Below are 20112 nucleotides of genomic sequence, written 5' to 3' on the forward strand. Positions count from 1 at the left end.
CGGTCCACGTGTCATAGAGGCAGCCAGCTCTGGGGGTGCAAGGTCCAGATCAGGTGCATGGGGCACCTGGGAAGGGACAGTCTCCTTTGGGTTGTACACACTGCTACTGTCCCCCTCACTACCACCCAATGGGGTCTTTTTCAGGAGGCCATGAGCAGGTGATTGCCAAGGAAGACGAGGGGAGAAGCTGCCATAGAGCCATGGGTCCACTCAGGCCAACCTGGGAACGCTGCAGAGACAAACCCAGAGCGTCTCCTGGGACAGCACGGAGGCCAGAGCCCATGGGGAGGGTTCACTCGGTCATTTCGACCTCCCTCATTTCTTCTGAGTTTGTAGAGTGACTTAGAAAAAGCCACAGGCCCGGACAGCTGGTGCACTAAAGGTCAACCAACGAGAAGAGGGTCCGGGGTGGCGGCTTATGCAGGGCTTCAAACGTGGCTCGCTGCTCAAGATGAACGAGCTGAGGAAGAACACTTGACTTATGTGGACCATTTCAGACCCCGTGACCGATTTCTTTCTACATGCACCATCCTGGAATTCAACGGAGCCAGGCTTTGCAGCCCACTTTGCAAGAGTGTAAACTTATGGAAAGAGTCACGCACTGCTGGGGAAGACCCGGGGTTCTCCCCAAGCAAAACCAACAAATCTCTGCGACGGCGGAGAAGCACCTCCCTGCTCCATGTGACGAGACGTTTCCAACTTGCTAGCTTGCAAGCTGAATGAGGGCAATGTTTCCATCTGGGTTTGGGGACCCCCTTTTCTCCATCTGCTAATGGCTGCACACCTCGGCTTTTGACGAGTGCGTGCCCGGGAACCCCGAGCCATCCATCACTTCAGGAAGCAACACCTGTGTAAGTCCCAACGCGTTGTGCAGACAGGGTTTCCACGGTCCTGGCTTATGGCAATAGCTGCCTTTAACCTAAGTTCCTCGTGGCTGCTGTGCCAATCAAGGGGATATGATATCCTAGGAAAAGTTTTCAAGAATCCCAACGCCAAGGAGTCAATGCCCTGGTATATAAACCACGAGGGGGATCTCAGCAAGGTCAGGTAAAGACACTCACTCTTCGGAAGCCAGGCTGGGGCTGGAGAAGGGCGCGCCTCCTGTCTGACCAGTGGCCGAGTGGTTCCTGTCTCTCTGCTGACCGGCTGCACAGCACCTGAGAACACAGTGGGAGCAGAGGACGGAAAGTGAGGCGAGTGGGGAGCAGACAGAAAAGCTGTACGCTCTAGGCCCTCACCGTAGACCCAACTTCCATCCACAGGGAGCAGCCATCCGAAGCCCCCTGGGAGCCCGGGACGGGGCGATGCCAGCCCACGCCAAGGGCCGAGGCTCTAGATCTTCCACGGGTCAGGGCTCTCCTGACACGCTCATCTACCCAGCCTCGCGTGATCGGGGCATTTGTAAGGGATGGGACTTGTAAGGAATGATGGAAATTCGCTCTCCTCCTGGGCCTGCCTTGCCTAACAGGTCCTGCTAGTGCTTCAGCACAAACACAACTAGGAGGAACAACTTCTAGCAGGTGGGAAGACCACGCGTGTGTGGCCGGAAGCCACCCCTCCTCCCTGAGGAGTGCGGGGACGCAGGCAGAGAAGGCCCCTCCCTTGTCCGACAGGCCAGGGCTCTGCCCCCGGACCAGCCCCCCGCCCTCACCTCTGCACCGCAGCTACTCACCGCTGCTTTGGGGGCTTGGACACCTCAGCCAGCCGGCGGCAGGCCTCCTCTAGCTGTGCCAGCGTGTTGGGAGGGGTCAGGGGAGGCATCGTGGGGTCCTGGGTGAACGGGTGGGCTCGGGGGGCAGCGCGGGGGTGCCCGTTGCTGCCCCCCAGCAGGGGGTGCCGGCCGGCTCGCTCGGCGGGGGACGCACGGCTGGACTCCAAGGAGTAAGCCTTTTTTGTGCTTTGGGCACTGAGCAAGGAGTGAGAGAGAAAGCAGAAGGAAAAGAAACGGGGTTAGAAACCCTGGAAAATGTGACTTCAGGAGAACTTCTCTATCCTGCCTTCAAAGAGAGAAGAGGAAAAAAAAAAATGACCCCACCATCACACGGACGGGGGCGGTGCTGAAACAGGGCATTTGTGGGGTCTGCTCAGTCCCACGTTAAGTATTAAGACGGCAGGAGCAGAAAGTCCCATTTGTTTTCGGCGGACTGCAGACACAGCCATCCCCACACCTCCGCGGCGACGGCCCGTGACCCCGCCGCGCCCGCGGCGCTCTTTACCTAGGGGGCTTGGGTTTGCTCTGCCGCTCACTCTCCAGCATCCACTGCCACACATCCTGCGACCTGTCTCCTTCCTCCCCGGGAAGCTGCAGCGCCCCAGCTCCGCCGGGGGCCCCTCCTTCCCTGGCGGGCAGGGCCAGGCCCGGCTCCACGCTTCTCCCACTTGGCTTGGGCAGGGTACTGCCTCTGCTGCTGTGGGAGACCAAGACCCACACCCAGCCCAGAGCCCCCGTTACATCTCCGCGACGCCTCGAATCGGGACAGAGCGGCGGGTGGTGGGGTGACACCAAAGACCCATGCACCTGCTCTCCTTGCCCCGCCCCCTTCCTCCCCCCCCCCCCCGCACCTCCCTCCTGGAAGCTAAAAGCCCGTGACCGCTGAAGCCCCACCTCGCATCCGCCCAGGGCTCTGGCTGGGAGAGCCAGCCCCACGGGGACGCTCCGGTCTGCCCGCCACTTACCCAGACTGCTCGGCCGGCCCGGGCTCCAGGGCCTTGGGGTGGCTCCTGCACTTGGAGTAGCAGTAGTACTCGGCGGCCCCGGGGCAGAAGCAGCGCACCCGCTGTGCGGCCTCTGCCTCCATTTCCTCCTTGCTCTTGGGGAGGGCGTGGTGGTGGATGTAGTGGTGGTGGACATGCTTTGTTGTCTGCTTGGTCACGAAGCCCTTGGCTCCGAGGAGGGGGCACCCGGGTTGCGAGGCGGACACCGGGGGCAGCTTGCCCCCAGGCGGGAGCAGGGGGTGGTACTGCTGGTGGTGGTGGTGGTGGTGGTGGTCAGGGGAGCGGGAGCGGGGGCTGTAGCGGCCCACGCCGGGTGACTGGCAGCCGGGGGTCTTCAGGACCCTGGACAGGTGGTCGTCCAGAATGGTCTGCGGGTCCTCCTCATAGCTGCCGGAGGGCAGGAGGGAGAGGGGGTGCGGTGTGGGCCCCCCCTCCCTGGAGCTCAGCGCTAGCTCGGAGGCCTCCTTCTCTTCATCCTGGAGGGGCAGAAGGGGGAGCGACCAGGTAAGCAGGAGGGACCAGCCTGGGTCACCAGCACGTCAAGGGGAGGGGCGGTGCCAAGGCGTGGGGAGGGCAGGGCGCGGGGACAGCTCCGCCCGGGGAGGGACAGGGCCCGGCACTACCTCTCGGATCTGCTGCAGGCGCTCCTCCAGGCTGTGGCGGCTCTCCAGCTCCAGCTTCAGCTTCTCCAGCCTGGAGATGAGCTCAGCCGCGAAGGTGGCGGGCTCCACGGGGGTCATCTCCTTGGGCAGGCGGTGGGTTCTCTACGGGGCAGGGGGAGGAAAGACACGAGGCATGTTCAGCGGGGCCAGCACGCGGCACCCGCCGGAGCTTCCCGGGCCCAGCAGCCACGGCCACGGCCACGGCTACAGCCACAGCCACAGCCACAGCTGCACGGGCAGGCGGGCGGAGAGTGGCGGGTGTGGCGCCCAGGCTGCTCGGGAGCTTTATGCGCCAGCGCCGCGGCCTCATGGAGAGCCACGGTCCCCACCGGCGTTTGCCGTGGGCAGGAGCAGTTGGTCGCACTCCGAGGGGCCCCGCTTGTTCTCTCTGTAGTACAACCAGCCCGTCAGTAGCTACTCTGAAGTAGAAAATCTTCAAAGACTGTTGTCAAACATCAAAAAAAAAAAAAAAAAAAAAACCAGCAGCCCTCTGAGGTGGGGAGGGGAGAGGGACCAACTCAAGGAATAAAAAGTAGAGTCTAAACAGAAAGGGAGCTGGAAATTAAAAAAAATAATACGATTGGAAGGGAGGTGGGGGCGGAGGGGAAGAAGAGGGGAGGGAAAAAGGGAGCCACACGGCCGGATCAGAAGAAGTGGTAATTTATTTCGTGGCCGCACACTGCGCACCTTTGAGGTGGCGTTGTCTCAACACTGTGCTGGATCTCCCCGGCCCCCTGCGCCCCTCCTCCCCGGCTCTGTGCAGAAAACGAAGGGAGACGCTGCGGGCCGCAGCAGGGCACCGCTGAGCTTGGCTGCCTGAAGCTCATCTATCAGGGGAAAGGGGAACATCCCCAAATCAAGTCCAGAATATACAAAGGCATCGAGGGTGCCTGCCAAAAGCAGCAAACAGAGGACTCCCACCGCCCGGCTCTCCGTCCTCTGGTCCTCCCGCCGCCCCCTCCCCCCAGCTGTCGGCCTCCTCCTTCCTCAATTTCCCTCCTGCTCTGCCCTTTCCTTCAGGATGGGTGGGGGCGGCAGAAAGCCGACCTGCAAAGGCCCACGTTCCCCCTGCAGCTAAGCTGGGCTCACCTCGGCAACTGGTGCCCACTTAGCCACAGAACCGAGGTGGGGGGCGGGGAGAGAAAGCACCCCCCTCCCCCCCGCTGCTCTCATGCAGGCTGGCTCAGTGCAGCCCGGATCAAAGCACTGCCTTATGGAGAAAGTCGATTTGCACACCCCAGGACAAAATCATCTAATTTACAAGCTTGGGCGGTAGAACTTTTATTCACACACATACTCCCCTGCACCCCCACAGCCCTGCCCCCCAAAAAACTTGTATCCTCAACAGTGCTGTACTTGCGGGGTAGTATTACTGAGGAGGGGGGATGCTGAAGGGCCCCAGGAAGGCATCGTAATATGCTAAATGTTCAGACCAAGTTAAGCCCACCCTGGACTGTGTCAGGGGCTTTCGGAGGGGAGTTGCTCAGTGACAACAGCCCACGCACGAGTGCCACACGGAATTTAGCAATTGGGTGTGTTCATTTTCTGAACGCAACATCACCGATGGGCCAATTGTCGGAAGCTGGCAGGAAGGATTCGTGAACACAGATGCCACTCAAAGCTGGGCGCTCTCCTCCCCTCCCTGAGGAACAGTGCTCTCGCAATCTCGGAGCTCAGTGTATCGCAAGCACAGCTCCTAAAACACGGACGAGGGGGCTCTGCTGAGTCTAGGGGGCCACACGCTGGCTGCCCTCCAGGTCTTGGACATGGAAGAGGAGATACAGGAAAGGATCTGCACGCCCTGCTGGCCTCTCACGTCAACCACAGGGAGAAGCTGCTCATGAGACCCTCACTTCCACTCAGCAATCATCAGGCGCAGATTCAACGGGAGGCACTAAGCCGAGTTCTGGCGTCGGGAGCGGACAACACGGGACAGCTGCCTTCCAGGGCTTTAGAAGTCAACAGGAGAAACGTCCCAGGGTTGCAATTTTCCTTCTGCCTCCTCATCCACTGATTCGGCCGACACGTTTTAGTAAGGACCTGCTATGCGCCAGCCACTGCTCTAGCCGCTGTGGGCAGGGCACTTCATGGAACAGACAAAACTCCCTGCCCTCAGGGGGCTTCCGTTCTAGCAGGAACCCAACGAAGCATGGATTAACTCCCACCATTGCTTGGTTTCTGGAAGAGAACTGCTTCAGTTTCTCATGCAGAATTTTATTTTTGAGTTGAGAATAAATGCAGAGGTTCGAGTAGGTCACCTTGAACTTCACTCTGCTCAGCATCGCCCCCCAAGGAGCCAGGTAACACCTTTTGCCTGGTTCCCCCTTCCTTCCCTCTCCCCTAGCAGACCCCAGGCGCTGCTTCTCCTCTTACCCTGGACCTCCCCCACTCCACCTCCCAGCCCTGATCTTCAAGACTCAACATGGCCAAAAGTATCTGCCTTCCCCTCCAGACTATACTCACCGGGAAATGAGGTAGAGACACTTGGCCATTGGCCTTCACACTGCGATGCATTTCTCTCTGCAGCTGTTTCTTACTCCCCACACGATAAGGAGGGATTCCATCTCTAAGGGAAGGGAAAAGACAGAACCCACAGGCTCACGAGGATGCTTTCAGCACGTGGGCTAACTCACAAGCCCTCCTGAGATCCCACCAATGGGCAGGGCCATCGCATGCCTCCACGTACGTGTGCCCCTGTCCTGGGCCCCATGGCTATTCCCAAGGGCAAGGACCGATCCAAGATCAAACCGCCAAATCCCCTGCCCATCAATCCCCTCTGTCAACTTGGCTCCCTCTGAGATTCAGGATCGCAACTTGGAAAGAGTCTGGTAAGCTCCTCTGGCAGCTCTGCCTTGGAGTGCTTACACTCTAGCCAGCCCACAGCGAAGGCTCCCCATTTCAGTTTACAGGGGGCCCACACAGGAGACTCTGAGGCCCCTTTGGTCCTCCTTACAGTCGGCCGTACTGCCCCAAATCAGGCTGCCAGGGCCTCCTGGAGCATACCAGGGCAAAATGCTGTAGGAAGAGGGACCAGGCCTGCAGAAAAGCTGAGCCAGGCAATAATGAAGGGGTGCCATTCTCCAACAGTCAAGCCCCTGACTGTTTCCAAATGTCTTCCTTTCGTAAATCACCATGAGAATATCTTTGGGCTCCTTCCCTCCTTCGATTCCAAACCCTAACACCCCTCAAACTAAGGAATTCCCAAGGACACATGACCAATGTAGGCATAAAGAGAAAGCCCCTACTACATGGCACTCTGGGCAATTTCAAATATTTGAGGACCTACTATGTGAGACCTTGTTCCAGGCACCAGGCGAGACAGCAGTGAAGGGGATAAAAATGCAGACGACTGCCCTCACAAAGCTTATATTCTACCGGGTGGCGGGCAAGAAGCAGGAAATATCAACACAAAATCTACAGCATGTTAGAAAGCGGTTAAGTACTGGGACAAAATACAGGACGGGAAATGGGAAGAAAGGATGGGGTGGGGGTGAGGGAGTTCCAGTTCCATGTGGGGGGTGGGGGAGGGGGTACCAACGAAGTCCTCGCTACGAAGGTGACCTTTGAGCAAAGACCTGAAGGCAGGATGAGCCCCTATATCCTTCATCATTATATTCCAAAAAAAAAAAAAAAAAAAAAAAAGTGGAGGAGGTAAGAAAAGTAAAGAAAAGCCTCCACCCCAGCTTGTCTTCACTAAGACATGACCTGGAGTTGCTATGATTTTTAAAAAAAAAAAAAAAAAAAGAATTTTGGGGTCGCCTGGGTGGCTCAGTCGTTAAGCGTCTGCCTTTGGCTCAGGGCGTGATCCCAGCGTTCTGGGATCAAGCCCCACATTGGGCTCCTCCACTGGGAGCCTGCTTCTTCCTCTCCCACTCCCCCTGCTCACCCGCCCTGTGCTCCCTCTCTAGCTGGCTGTCTCTGTCAAATAAATAAATAAATAACATCTTTAAAAAAAAAAAAAGAATTTTGTGCTTGAAAGCAGTCACACAGTCAAGGTGTGACTCTTTTCCCACTGCTGTCCCTTCTAGAGGCCACTTATTGACAAAAGCCTCAGGATTCCGACATTCCTATAATGAATCATACTTGGAGGCTGTAAATATTGAAATGAGGTATTTGGTTATTTCCCTTTTCCTGGCGTTTTGTTCATCACAGGGTGGAAGGAAGAAAAACATCTTCGGCTCACCAGCCGTGGGTGAAAATCAGCACTGCCTAAAAATACCCAGGAGCAGCCAGGGGTAACTGGTTGACCTCTAGCTCCTCATCTGCGATGCCCTAGAATTCCAAGTGGCTGCACTTTCCAGAAATCTGTTGACCTGGGCCAGGTCACAGGACCGCTGTGGGGATGACTGGGATCACAGTCGGTCAGTACATCCGGGAGGCAGGTTAGCCAAAGCCTGGCTACGAATTAGCACAGGAAGGATCACTGTACTGAGGGTCCAGGGGAGAAAAGGGATCAATATCTGAAGCAGGGGGTGCACCTGGGTGTCTCAGTCCATTGAGTGGCCCGACTCTTGGCTTAGACTTGGGTCATGATCTCATGGGTTGTGGGATTAAGGTCCGAGTAGGGCTGCTCGCTCAGCAGGGAGTCTGCTCAAAAGATTCTCTCCCTCTGTCCTCCCCCTCCCCCTGCTTGTGTGTTCTCTGTCTAAAAATTAATTAATTAATTTTTTAAAAAAGTATCTAAAGCAGGAACATACACATAAGGGTGAATCCTGCCCCAGAGAAAGGCCAAGAGGGCCAGAGACAGCACACAGGTTGACCAGTGCAGGCCGAGTCTCTCAGACAGCCTCCCGCTCACTGGACTGGGCCCTCGAAGGCCAGAGAGGATAAAAGGTTCTAAGTCCAGAAACTTACAGAGCCACCTGGAATAGATTTACCAAACCTCAACGTTTTCACCTTGGAAACACCTATACAATGGGAGAAAACTGGGTGCTCATGAGCATGCCTGGCTTGACCAGTAACCAGATTCCACACCAGGGGCTGGGTCTAATGTGAGGCTGCCCACCCCCAGGTATGTGTTCCCACTGTGGGTCAGACTCATGTGACATATAATCCAACTTCATCCGACTTCACCAAGTTTTACAGATGGTCAGAGACGCTCTGTAGCTCTCCTGGGGTCAGTCAGTAGCAGTTAGACCCACGATCCAAATCTGAGCCACTGCTGAACTCCAGAAGAGGTGTCCTTAACTCAGCGACCTACCCTCCTACCCCACCCCCACTCCCCCCGCCTGGAGGAGCCAAGCTTCCTGATGGTCCGATTCCTAAGCCCTGTGAAGTCACATGACATTGGAAGATCTGGGGAACATTCTGGAACATAGTACCCCACCACTTGGTACTCACTGGCTATGGGGCATGCCAGGTGGTTCCCAAGGCACACTCAAGATCCCCTTGTCTCTTGCCTAACATTCCTTGTGGGGTGAGGGTGACTATAGGGGTCCTCCAGGTTGGGTCTCGTACTGATCTAATCCACTTCCGTTGCCCCAGGGCTGCCCCATGAACAATGTCCATGCCCTTCTCCTGACCAGCAACACCTCTGCAGACTTCAAAAGGGTGGCTGGCCTCTGCTCCAGGCCTCCTCCTGACAACCTTGGGGAGGAGTCAAGCACCCCAGGGACTTCACTGTGATACACGCGAGGCTTCAAAGGTCCTAGAGGAGGTCCCCATCCATCTCCCCCAAGACTCTGTCCTCAAGTGTCCTCTAGTAGCCTCTGCTCTTCCCCTTTCCACCCAGATGGAAACCAGTGGTAAGGTTTTTATACCTCCTTGGCTTTGTCCATACAGAGCAGAAGAAAGAAGAGAACTGGGGGAAGTACCTATAGAAAGGGGGAGGTGGGGAGAAGCAGGTGCCTGGCCGATTGAAGGCAAAAGGAACAAATGATTTCAGCACCACCCCCGAGGCAGGTGAAGGGGCCAACGGCAGGGCAGGAGAACTGTGACCAGGGCAGAGAAGAGGGGGCTCACCTTGCAGAGGCTCAAAGAGGCTTATTAACAGGTGCCTTCACGGAAACAGGGCTTTACCTCCCCACCAGCCAAGAATCTTCTCCCAAACAGCCTCACACGCCAGAAAAGGACCCCTCTTCTCCGTACGTGGGCTCTAGAACTTTCGGGTCTGTCTCTTGGACGCTCAGCACGGTGAGCGGCAGGGTGCCTGAGTTTCGGTTCCTATACCGTCCTCCTTTAATTACAAGCATTTTAGCTAACGAGCCCGCTGCTGGGCCCAGCTGCTTCTGGGGAGCACTGGTCCTGAAGCATGGACTCCACTTAGCTGCCATTTAAGCCGAGCCAATTAGCTTAGCCTTTGGACTCCGCTGTGCCCAGCCTAACCTGGGTGCCGTCTGCCCGAGGCTTAGCAGTACCGGCTCGCTCGCACACGTGTCCGCTCCCGTTCCCATCCGGCGAGCACTCAGGAGGCAGCCTCTGACGGCAGCCAGCATCAAAAGCCTGGTCTTGTAAGATAAGATAAGATCTGAACTTCACTCGGGTGCCTTCCCTGGTGCCCTGAGTAAGCCCATGAATAACATACAAGGAAACACAAATAGATACATAAAAGATCCCGTGCCACCCTTCCGCGGGAACCGCGAGGGAAGTATCCCGCGCTGGTTTTATGGCCCCTGACTGTAAGAGCAACTTTGCACAAAAAGAGAAGACCGAGAGACCCCGGGGTCGTCGGCGTAGCTTCCACACCTCCTGGTCGCCCCGAACACAGAGGCCACACTTGGGTGGCGAAGAACCGGCTGCCGGTGATGGTCTCCGCCCCTGGCTGCATCCCCCCAGGCCTGATGCCCTGCGAACGGCCCCACGAGCCTCTGCGCCCAGCACTCCAAGGCACTGGGTTTTAGGGCTTTGCTGGAGTCTGGCAGCTAACCCCCCCCTCCCCAAAAAATAGAAAGCGATTTCTTCTGAGAATACAGGTTTCAGAGTCACAGGCTCATAAAGCAGCCCTCTCAGAGGCCTACTACGAAGGCCCAAACCCCCAGCCATCTTTACAGGCTTTTTACTTAGCGGGAAAACAGAAGTCAGCAGCGGGCTTCGGGGGAAGGCAATGATTTCCTCAGAGCCCCTGCCAGCTCTGCACCTCCAGGCCCCCCGGCACACAGCTCCCTGGAACAACCAAGTGCAGGCCGGCCCTTCCCAACTTCTACGCCGGCCCTCTTGCAAAGGCCCCCGGGACTTAATTGGTCCTGTCGCAAATGAGACGATTGCTTCCCGGGCTTGTGTCTAATGAACTCCAACCTTCTGGAGTCTATTGAAGACCGCCTGTGACCCCCTCTCCCCCTCCCCGGCCGGGTCCCCTCCCCAACTCCCAGCAGGGCGGCCAGCCCCAGTCCCCAGGCCCTGGCAGCCCCCCTGGCAGCCAGAGCCGCCCATTGTGACGGGGAGAAATAGCCAGGGCTCTTTTCATGCTTTATGGGGCGCTCCTATTCACTTGTTCAAGGAAATTTCAAAGGGGCCTGCTACCCTCTTATCCCCGCTAAGCTTCCCCAGAAGAACAATGGGCTGAAAGCGGTTCAGTTCAGCTTTTCATCCCCCACACACTTTATTTCTCGCCTGCTCTGTGCTCTCATCTGTGCGAGGCCCACAATTGGCAGAGCTCTGAAGAGGGGTCTAATCCCAGCCCTGGGAATCCCGGGTGACCCGCCCGACACAGGGCAGATCACACACACCCAGGGCCAGCCGGCCAGAAAGTGGCTCGCACAGCCCGAGCTCTCCATACATGCCACGCCTGTAGGGAAGCAGAGGAGGGCCCAGGGATCCCCGGCGCCTGGCGGCCCGAGACCCATAGGAACCCCCCACATCCGGATGATGGGCTCTTATTCCAGAGACCTCTTTGTCCCCCACCGTGGTCTGCGTGAGGCAAACTAGCCTGGACAAACAACTCCAGAGAGAGGAGGGTCCCACACTGATGAGAAATTCGCCCCAAGGTGGTATGAACCTGCCCGAGTGGGTACAGCTACGCCAGCTGCTCGGGATAACCTGCCCACGTGCCTGGGAGATGGCTCCGGGGCACCGAACACTGATGTCAAGAAGGTCAGGCCCACCACTGAGGCCCTGGGGCTCCGAGGCTTACCAGGCATCTTCCCTTGGCCTTGATGCCCTGGTTTACTCTCTCCACCCATCCAAGGCCGCTGACAACGCTGAGGTCCTGTCACTCGGGACCCAGGGGTACCTAGTGTGCCCCAAAGAGAAAGTGACGTATTGAGGGGCTCGCCCTTTTCTGTCTCTATACCCACGTGGACTTTACTGGCCCACGCCCTACCCCGGCTATCTAGAACAGCAGACTGGCCAAGGGAACTTCCCCGATCCTGGATGGGGGCTAGCCGGGGCTTCAAGTCCACAAGTGTCTTAGCTGACATGGGAAGGGTGGGAACCTTAAAGTCATCTCTAACAAGAAAAACTGAGAAAGTTCTTCTGGGAAGGGAATAATAAGGGGGGGGAGTGCAGGGGAGAAGTTAGAACTTGTTCCCTCCTACCCCTCCCCCAAACCGTTCAAAAAGAAAGCAGTGTGAGTCCCTAATAAATTAAAGAAACTCAAAGTGGCTCAAAGGTCTCATTCTCGACTGGTCCTCCCAACACCTCCTGTTGGAAATGTTCACGCTGTCCAGGAGGGGAGTGACAGGCAAAGGGCAAGGCTGGGGGGGCTGCCGCACTGGCACTGGGCCCTACTGTCCCAGCTGTGAAAGTCACAAGTGACCGCCTACCTTTCTGACTGGGTCTCGTGAGGCTCAGACATGTACGGGGACTACACCCAAGTTAGTTCGGCACGAACCAGAACAACGCCTCAACGGTGGGGACTGAAGTGCAGGCAAGGGCCCGAAAGCCAGCCAAAAATAGTCTCTAAGAAAACCAAACAGAAGCCTTACAGTCTTAACTACATGTGACCTAGGAGATTCACTCAACGCCCTCATTCCAACCCAACATACTCTCCTTTTACTCAAGACGCCAAGACTTCCCCCCTCCTCCCCCACGCAATCCAAAATAAAAGCTAAAGGAGTAATGTTGTTAGAAGCAAGCACAGAGACAGGAGCAAAATACAACAGCAGGCAGAATGACCAAGAGAAAAAAGAAAAGCCATTTTTAAAAAGTGGGGGCAGACAGCCTCACGTGGCCTTGTAGGCTAGGAGATAACACTACAATATAGGATGAAAACAGATCTTGATATTCGTGACTGAGATTAAGCAATAAAGTATGCCTAATACTGTTTAATTAAAATAGAACAAAAATGTATTATTTTAAGGCCTGTGACCATCAAAGGATAATTTTTCTCAAGTATGGATGGAAACCTAACTTCCGTGGAACCCCTCATTTCTCCATGTTGGATGAAAGAGGTGTACCCTTATTCTATTTTCACTAACGCCAGAATGCTCTTCTTGTATTCAAAATGGAACCTGTCACCTTGTGGCTCTCTCTCCCTTTACTGACGGGGGATCTGAGATAACACAAGGAAAGCCGCTGGGAAAACCGACAGCAGAATCCCAAACCAACCTCATCGACTTCCCTTCCAACTGGCTCCGTGCCACAGGCCAAAGCACAGGACACTGGCCAACAGAAACCAGATCATTTCAAACCAACTGGAAGAGGAGACGGTCCAGTGCGAGGGTGCTAAGAACAAACTCTACACACGCCCTAACGCGCGGCTCCGCGGGTCTGCCTTCCAAAGCTGTCCCCTTGGCCGAGGAGGCTCTTACTGCCCACGCACCTGTGGAACGTCTTCAAAGGCCATTTCTGGAATGGTAGTTCTCAACTGGATGTTGGGTGGGCTCTTGGGGGACTTTTGCCCAACCCCAGGCTCCACCTCCCTAGGCTCTTCTGAATCAGGATCTCAAAGGATGGCAAGAGATGGAGATATCCAGCTCAACACCCACACCCACACCCACACCCACACGCGCGCACGCACACGCACACGCCCCGCGATGAGACTCAGAAGAATGGCTGTTCTCCACCCAGAGATCACCACTGCATGACTTCAAGTGACTTCAGTGCAAATTGTGAGCCCACCTGCCAGCCTGCTGACCTCCTCAGACCTACCAGGCTGATGCCTTGGATTGTCTTTGGAAAGCAAAGGAACAAACTCTAGGTGGGTGTGGGGGATGGGCAACACAGGCGAAGAGCACACTAAGAGGCACAAACCTCCAGTCACAGACTACGGCAGAGGGACTATTGTCCATAACACCGTAGCAACACTGCATGGTGACAGGCGGGGACTACGCTTATCGTCAACACTGAGTAATGTACAGAATCGTGGAATCACTACGTTGTATACCTGAAACCAACAGAACATTGTGTCAACTATACTTCAATAGTAATTTTTTTTTTTAAAGGAACAAACTCTTAGTATGCCAGATGCATCTTGAAAAGAATCAAGATCAGACACCTTTGGATAGAAGCCCCACTTAGGGGCAGAACCTGACACACTCCGCCAGCATTTGGTGACCGGCTGAGGTCCACCTGAACACATCCAGGAGGGCACATGACGCCCGGCGGGCCTTGAGCGGGCTCCAGCCTTCTGCCCCTCACCTCCGGTGCCTTTTCCTTCAGAAACAATGAACACACCTCCCTTCCCACGCCACCCCGTCTCCCACCTGCTGGCTCTGCAGACTGGACACCCTGGGTTTCAAGCCCAGCCGGGCACTTCCATCCAGGGAAGAAAGCCAAAAGGACAATCAGAAGATGGCTTTCTAGACTCAAGAATCCATGGATGGTCATCTTAACCCTTATCTTGCTTTAGTTTTCTACAGGCCAACTTTCCTTTCAAGACCCCATCGCCCTCCCAAACCCAGACCGCAGAGCTGGGACACTCCCCTCCCAGTGAGCAAGCGCCCGTACACACCCAGATGGGGTTTGCAAAGCCAGCTGAGGAGGCCTGAGGGCTCCGCCCTGCTGGCCTGGTGGGTCACACTGCCAGCCACATCCACGATGGGGACAGCAGGATACTTACACGCTGCTGTCCGTCATGGACATGGAATCGTCAGTCAGCGCGTCGCTGGATATCTCACTGTCGTTGGCGCTGGTAGCCGGTGCAAAGACATAGCCAGAACCGACGTGGTATGGATTCATAGGATCGCTCCTCCTGAAGGACCTGCGGGCCAAGTACAAGAGCAGCGCATCACCACTTCGCTCCGGACACCAGGTGACCAGGCAACCCGGGGACAAGGGAGGGCACGATCCCACCATGCACGGATGCCAACCTGCTGCCTGGGGCCAGCTGCTCATCGGGGCAGACAGCTGGGGCGACCTAAGGGAGGGCGGCCAAGCCACCAGCTCATCCTGGGAAGAAAGCAGGCTGGGTTCCCCTGCTGCCAAGGGCAGGTCTGCCAGGGGACAGAGGAAGCCATAACCAGCCCGGAGGATCCTACAAAGAGCTAAACACATACTCCTGGGGGCGAGGGGGGCTATCAAATCAAAGAGGAGAGTAAGTCGTGGAGGTGAAGGGTCTTCTCCCTCCCCACCACCATATCCAAGCCTGCACTGGAAGAACACGGTTTTAGGGCCCCAAGAGGTCTTAGGCATCCAAACTCTCCATCGGGTCTGTTAGCATAGTTCCAAGGTTCAAGCCACCCAAGGCCTGGCATCGCCTTCTCGTTCCCACCCTGCACCCAGTACGCTGGACAGAGGGGACAGAAAAGCTCAAGGCAAGGCTCAGGACTTGCACCCCACCTGGAGCTGGCCTCTGGCGGGCCTTCCCCGCTCCCCCCACCGGGCCCGCCTCCTCCAGGCAACTAGGCTGAGAGCAAGGCCTGCAGGATCCGAATGGGCTGCACAGCTGTTTCACAGGAAGGTCCAGGCCCGTCCTCCAGTGTCTCCTGCCCTTTGCTTCAGGGGCCCCTGCCGCCCCAGTCTGTCCTCCAGATCTCCTCGCAGAGCTGCCAGTGTGCCTGGCCCCGGCGGGGCTGCATTCGTCTTGTGTCACCAGCGAAGGACGGAAGTGGGGGGAGGAGGAGGAAGGGGCCACTGTGGTCAGCGGGCTCCAGGAAGAGGCCCGTCAAGCCTGAAGTCGCAGGAGGCCCTGCTGACAGAGACCCCGGCATACTCCACTGGGCCCACCAAGTCTAAGCCAACAGCTAAGAAACCAACTGCGGGAGAAGGGGAAGGCCCAGAAGAGAGACTCCATTCCATCCGGCCATCGCGCGGGTCTCTAAAGATGGCCTTGGGGGTGGCAGATGAAAGGGACTCGTGAAAGGTCAAAGCAGCCTCTCCGTGCCATCGCCAAGCTCCTATTCACCTCCTGCCTGTGCAGCACGGTGCTGGGCTCTGGACTGACCCAGCCTGTGTCTCCGGTCTCCTGGCACCAGTGGCCTGGTCACCAAAATGGGGGGGGTGCCACTGGGGAGGCAGACGCCGCGTTGGCACAGGCTCACAGAGGGGTGCAACTTCACACACTTCACACCCTCCCAGGCTTGCAGCCACCTGGGGGAGGAGGTGTCCTGGGCCCGCCTCACCAGCGTGCCGTGGTGGCCCCACAGGACAGCAGCCTGCCCTGGGGCAGAGCCAGGGGTCACTGGCAAGACACGGATTTCTTGAGCTCTCACCCAAACTCTTCCCGCCTCCTAATACAGAGACCGGCCTCAAGGGTTCAACAAGTTCTCGCAGCATGTGGGACCCAGGCCAGGCCACCGCACTGGACGGATGGAGGGGCGGGTGTGGGCAGGAGCCGTGGCCACAGTGTGGTGTGAGGGCCTCCGCGGCGGCAGCTGGGATGGGACGGCCGGGCCCCGTCGTGTCGCTGAGGCCTGCGCTCCAGCCGGAGTGAGGACACCAGCGGGAAAAGTTACACCCAGAATCTGAGCATTTTCGAGCCCGAATGAACCCAAGCCGACCTCCTCTATTTAGAGATGTGACTAAACATCAGAGAGTTGCCACACACAGGGCACTCATAAGAGGCGGGCTCTCTGTTTGGGGCGTGGCTGCACCCCCTGCCCCAGCACACAGTAGGTGCTCAAGGGACGTCTACTGCCCAGTCACCTTGCAGCCTCACAACCGTGGCAGGAGGCGCAGAGCCCGGGGGGGGGGGGGGGGCAAAAGCCTTGTTGGAGGCCACCTGGCTGGACATGTGGCCACAGCAAACCCACATCTAGATACTCCCACGGGAGCTCGACGTCAGCAGGGACCATGATTCTGTTCTACTGAGCTCAACCGAACATAAAGCCAGATGTTGGAAACGGCACATGGGTGCAGAACTGACCAGAAAGTGCACATGAGGAATGTCCTGCTTGAACCCGTTGAATACTTTGGCCCGAGTGACCCTGAGCTGTCCTTGAGATACCGGCCCTGTGCTCAGGTCTGTAGAGGGCACGATGTCTCCCCACTGTCCAGGATATGCTGTGATGATTACATGAGGACCGTCAGGCCCTCCAGGCCTCAACACTGGTTTCTTGTCCTCAATGTGGGATTTCCAGGCACTGTGGGAGCAAAGGAAGGGCAACTGACTTTTTTTTTTTTTTTTTTTTTAGAGAGGAGATGGGAGGAGGGCTGACTGAGTAAAAATGTCTCCTAGTTGATGAGGGAAGTCAAAAGGAAGGAGAGGATGGCACTGCCTCTAAAGGCAAGACGAGAGGAAATGGGCTTTTAAGTCAGAAAGCACCAAGCACCGAGCACCGAGTGGACCCACGGAGTGGATGGGGTTATGGACTCACCCAAGTCTTTAAAACAGTCCAAAGTTCCCCGCTCTCTGGGTGCTTGGACCCGGCTACTGCGTCAAAGCAGGACAGCGAGGAAACTTCTTTCAGGCCCCCTCCCAGCTTTCAGAAGCCCGGAGGTAGGAAAGTGCGCTACACCCTTGACAGGGAAAGGGAATCGGGAGGCCGAGAGCTGCTGCTGGCTTAGCTCCGGCCAGCAGGTGACTGCGGTCAAGTCAGCGCCTCCACGGACGTGGGGTCTCCACCTAAAAGTCACCTGGTTCAAACACGGCCATCGGCAGGAAATTCTTACATTCTCCAAAGACTCAAGGGCACTGTGATTAGGGGAGATACTGGTAATCCTCCAAAAAAACAACTGCCGAGGAAAACAGAGCTGGCGGGGGGCGGGGGGCTCTTCCTTCTTCTGCGGTATTTATCATGACTTATGGTCACACGGCGTTGGTACGTCCACGCCTTGAACGCCCGTCCCACGCAGCCAGACTGGAAGCGCCATGAGGGCAAGGGCCAGGCCTGTCTTCCCTGCAAGTGGCTCCCAGCCGGGGGAGCGAGCGTGGCAGAAGCTCTAGGCTTTGCTTGAACAGCCTTAAAAGACCTGGGGCCATCTGATGGCTGGCTGGAAAGTGTTTTGGTCTAAGAGGCCTTAGTACAAGATCAAAAGGGCCCACGCAGCCCTGAAGAGCATTCGGACAGGGCTGCTGTCTGCGGTATTCACTCAGTGACAAGGTCCTGGAGTCAACCTCTTCGGGGAGCAAACCACTCAATAGAAATCCCTCCTCCCTCCTCAACCAGAAAGACACTGAACTATCCTGTGTGTGCTCACAGCTTAGCACTCATTGGAGTGGATCACAAAACACATGGGTCCCAAAATAAACCTGTCCTCCTTCGCTTCCAAAATAGAGGGCTCCCTGTGTGACCAGTCATTAAAAATGGAATATACTACCCTTAGCTTGCTTGACTGCAATAAAGTATTTGGATTTTCCTACAATTGTAACAAAGGAGGGAGGACGGAGTAGAGGAAGGAGGCAGGGTCGTGGAGACACACAGAAACTCAATTCTTAAGAACCCGGAATGTTGTCAAAATCTCCACATGATTTTAAGAAAACGGATTAGAGCTCTTTTCTTGTATCTTTTACGGAAAAAAAAAAAAAGGAAAGGAAAGAAACTCGACCACGCTACAGTAATTGTACCCAGATGCTTTGATTATTTCTTCGGGACTGTTGTGCTCCCACGGTTGCTGCAAGGGTTTTAAATTCCTGCAGACACTGGAGGCCTACGGTACCGACTTTGCACTGGGCGGGTGTCCGCAGACCTGTGTTTGCAAGTCCATGTGCAAAGGGCTTCTCAGCCATCAGGCAGCAGAGACTCCTGGGACCTTCAGGGAAGGGAAACTGTTTGCTGGCTTTTTCTTTTCTTTTTTTCCTCCCCCAGCTTATTCTTCTCTCTTATCTTGATGAAAGCGCTGTGGCCCCGGCCCCCTCCCCAGGGCCAACCCGCCCTACAGAGAGCACAAGAGACCTGATCTTTGGGGCCTCCTTCTGGGTCCCCTCCCCAAACCGTGCAACTTAGCAAGTATTTGCTTCTAAAGCTGTGTGCGCAGGGCTTGCGGAAAGCCCTCTGACGATGTACTCACAAAGTCACTGCCCAAAAGGCAACCATTGCCTCAAGAAGCATCATCTAAGGCAAGGTGGGGGCGGGGGCGTTCAGTGAGGGGGCCCAGCACTCAGGTGGCCCTGTGCAGCTGAGCCATGAGAAAGGCCAACTCTTCCAAGTGCCTTTTAGCAAACTGCCTTCCTCAGAGATCCCAGCCTCTAGCTGGGGACTACTGCTCCCAGCATATCTTTCCTATGGCATCATTTTCTTTGATAATCGAAGCCAAGCTTGATTCCAGTGGCTTCGCATAAAAACGGGCCTCCTCAGCGGGTTCTTTCAGAGAATAGGAAGCACCGGGAGCCAGCAGAGGGCCATCTGCTAGGCCCGACTTACTTGAAGGGAGAACGGAGGAGGGGGTCCAACGGGAGGCACAGGAGACCCGCCTGGCGCAGGAGGGCACCAGGGTCAGTGCGGACAGGGAAGGACACAAGGGAGTAGTCTGTGAGCCCAACACGGTCTCCTTCCCAAAATACATGCCGGGCTGCGCTCCTAATCCCACAGGCCCTGCACACACACCTTGACGCTCTGTGTCTGTGTCTGCGCTGGGGCTTTGACACGTGCTTCCACCACGGGTCACTCGGGCTCTAAGTTATTTATAGAGCCCATCAAAAGCCCAGGCATCCCACTCCAGCACTCACAAACCCGAGTCCTTCCCTCCGAGGATAATTCCTGCTCTTCCTTTCCAACTATTTATATTAAACCTGACACCAAATCAGTGAGGACACAAACAAGTCATTAAAAAGGAGGCCTCCTCTGAGTGCCCAAGGTAAACACAGGGCTTGGAAGGCGGGCCAGCGCTCCCGGCACCCAGCTGCCAAGGATGCTCGTCCAGAGCTGAGGAAGGCGGACCCCTCGGCAGGACTCGGGTGTGGGTCTCATTCATGTCACTCGCTTCTGAGGCCCGTCCCATCTGCCACGTACCTTGCCTGACGAGTGAGTGTCGTGCAGGGGGAGGCAGACCTGAAAGAGCTGGACGGGATCCCTACATCCCAAGAGCTGGCTGAAAAGACAGGCTGAAGTTCACCATGCAGAGAAAGCAGAGGCCTGGGAAGGCGGACCACTCTCCAACTTTACAGTGAATATGGGCTAGAAGCCAGGAGGCATTCTCTGAAGGTGCTCGCCTAACCTGGCTGCCCTTTTCACATATCTGCTCCTTACCGTGATTAAATGATACCAATTCTAATGCTTTACGAGAGTTCCGAACATTTCCCTTTACCAACGGCTTTCACGTCCCCGATTCTGATCCTAGGAGCAACCGACGACATGAGCAGAAGAGATGGTGCCCAGTCATCATTGCACAGAAGGCCACGCGGGGCTCAGAAAGACTTCAACCCAGGTGGCAGTGAGTGGACAGGGCCTTGGAATAATCTGGGACACCTCCCAATACACCCCTATGTACACCTGAAGTGCCTGCATGTCCAAACGAAACTGGGTAGGTGTTACGTTCTCTG

At 56.4% G+C, this 20112-nt stretch overlaps 1 protein-coding gene across 3 annotated transcripts in view; it reads right to left on the reverse strand.

Annotated features, from left to right (window-relative positions):
- Window positions 1–20112, reverse strand: part of AXIN2 (axin 2) — a 28266-nt gene that overhangs the window by 5331 nt on the left and 2823 nt on the right. The window contains exons 2-8 of one of the 3 annotated variants that reach the window (XM_087854198.1): window positions 14314–14454; window positions 5841–5943; window positions 3339–3479; window positions 2677–3191; window positions 2217–2405; window positions 1673–1906; window positions 1062–1157 (exon numbers count right to left, since the gene is read on the reverse strand). In XM_087854198.1, the coding sequence (XP_087710324.1) occupies window positions 1062–1157; window positions 1673–1906; window positions 2217–2405; window positions 2677–3191; window positions 3339–3479; window positions 5841–5943; window positions 14314–14454 (1419 nt within the window). Of the gene's footprint in view, window positions 1–1061; window positions 1158–1672; window positions 1907–2216; window positions 2409–2676; window positions 3192–3338; window positions 3480–5840; window positions 5944–14313; window positions 14455–20112 lie in introns of all 3 variants that reach the window. The other 2 variants (XM_045814267.2, XM_045814268.2) reach the window with 2 other exon arrangements.

Source organism: Ursus americanus, chromosome 23, assembly GCF_024610735.1.
Source record: "Ursus americanus isolate L20-20 chromosome 23, mUrsAme1.1.p, whole genome shotgun sequence".
Classification (NCBI taxonomy): domain Eukaryota; kingdom Metazoa; phylum Chordata; class Mammalia; order Carnivora; family Ursidae; genus Ursus; species Ursus americanus.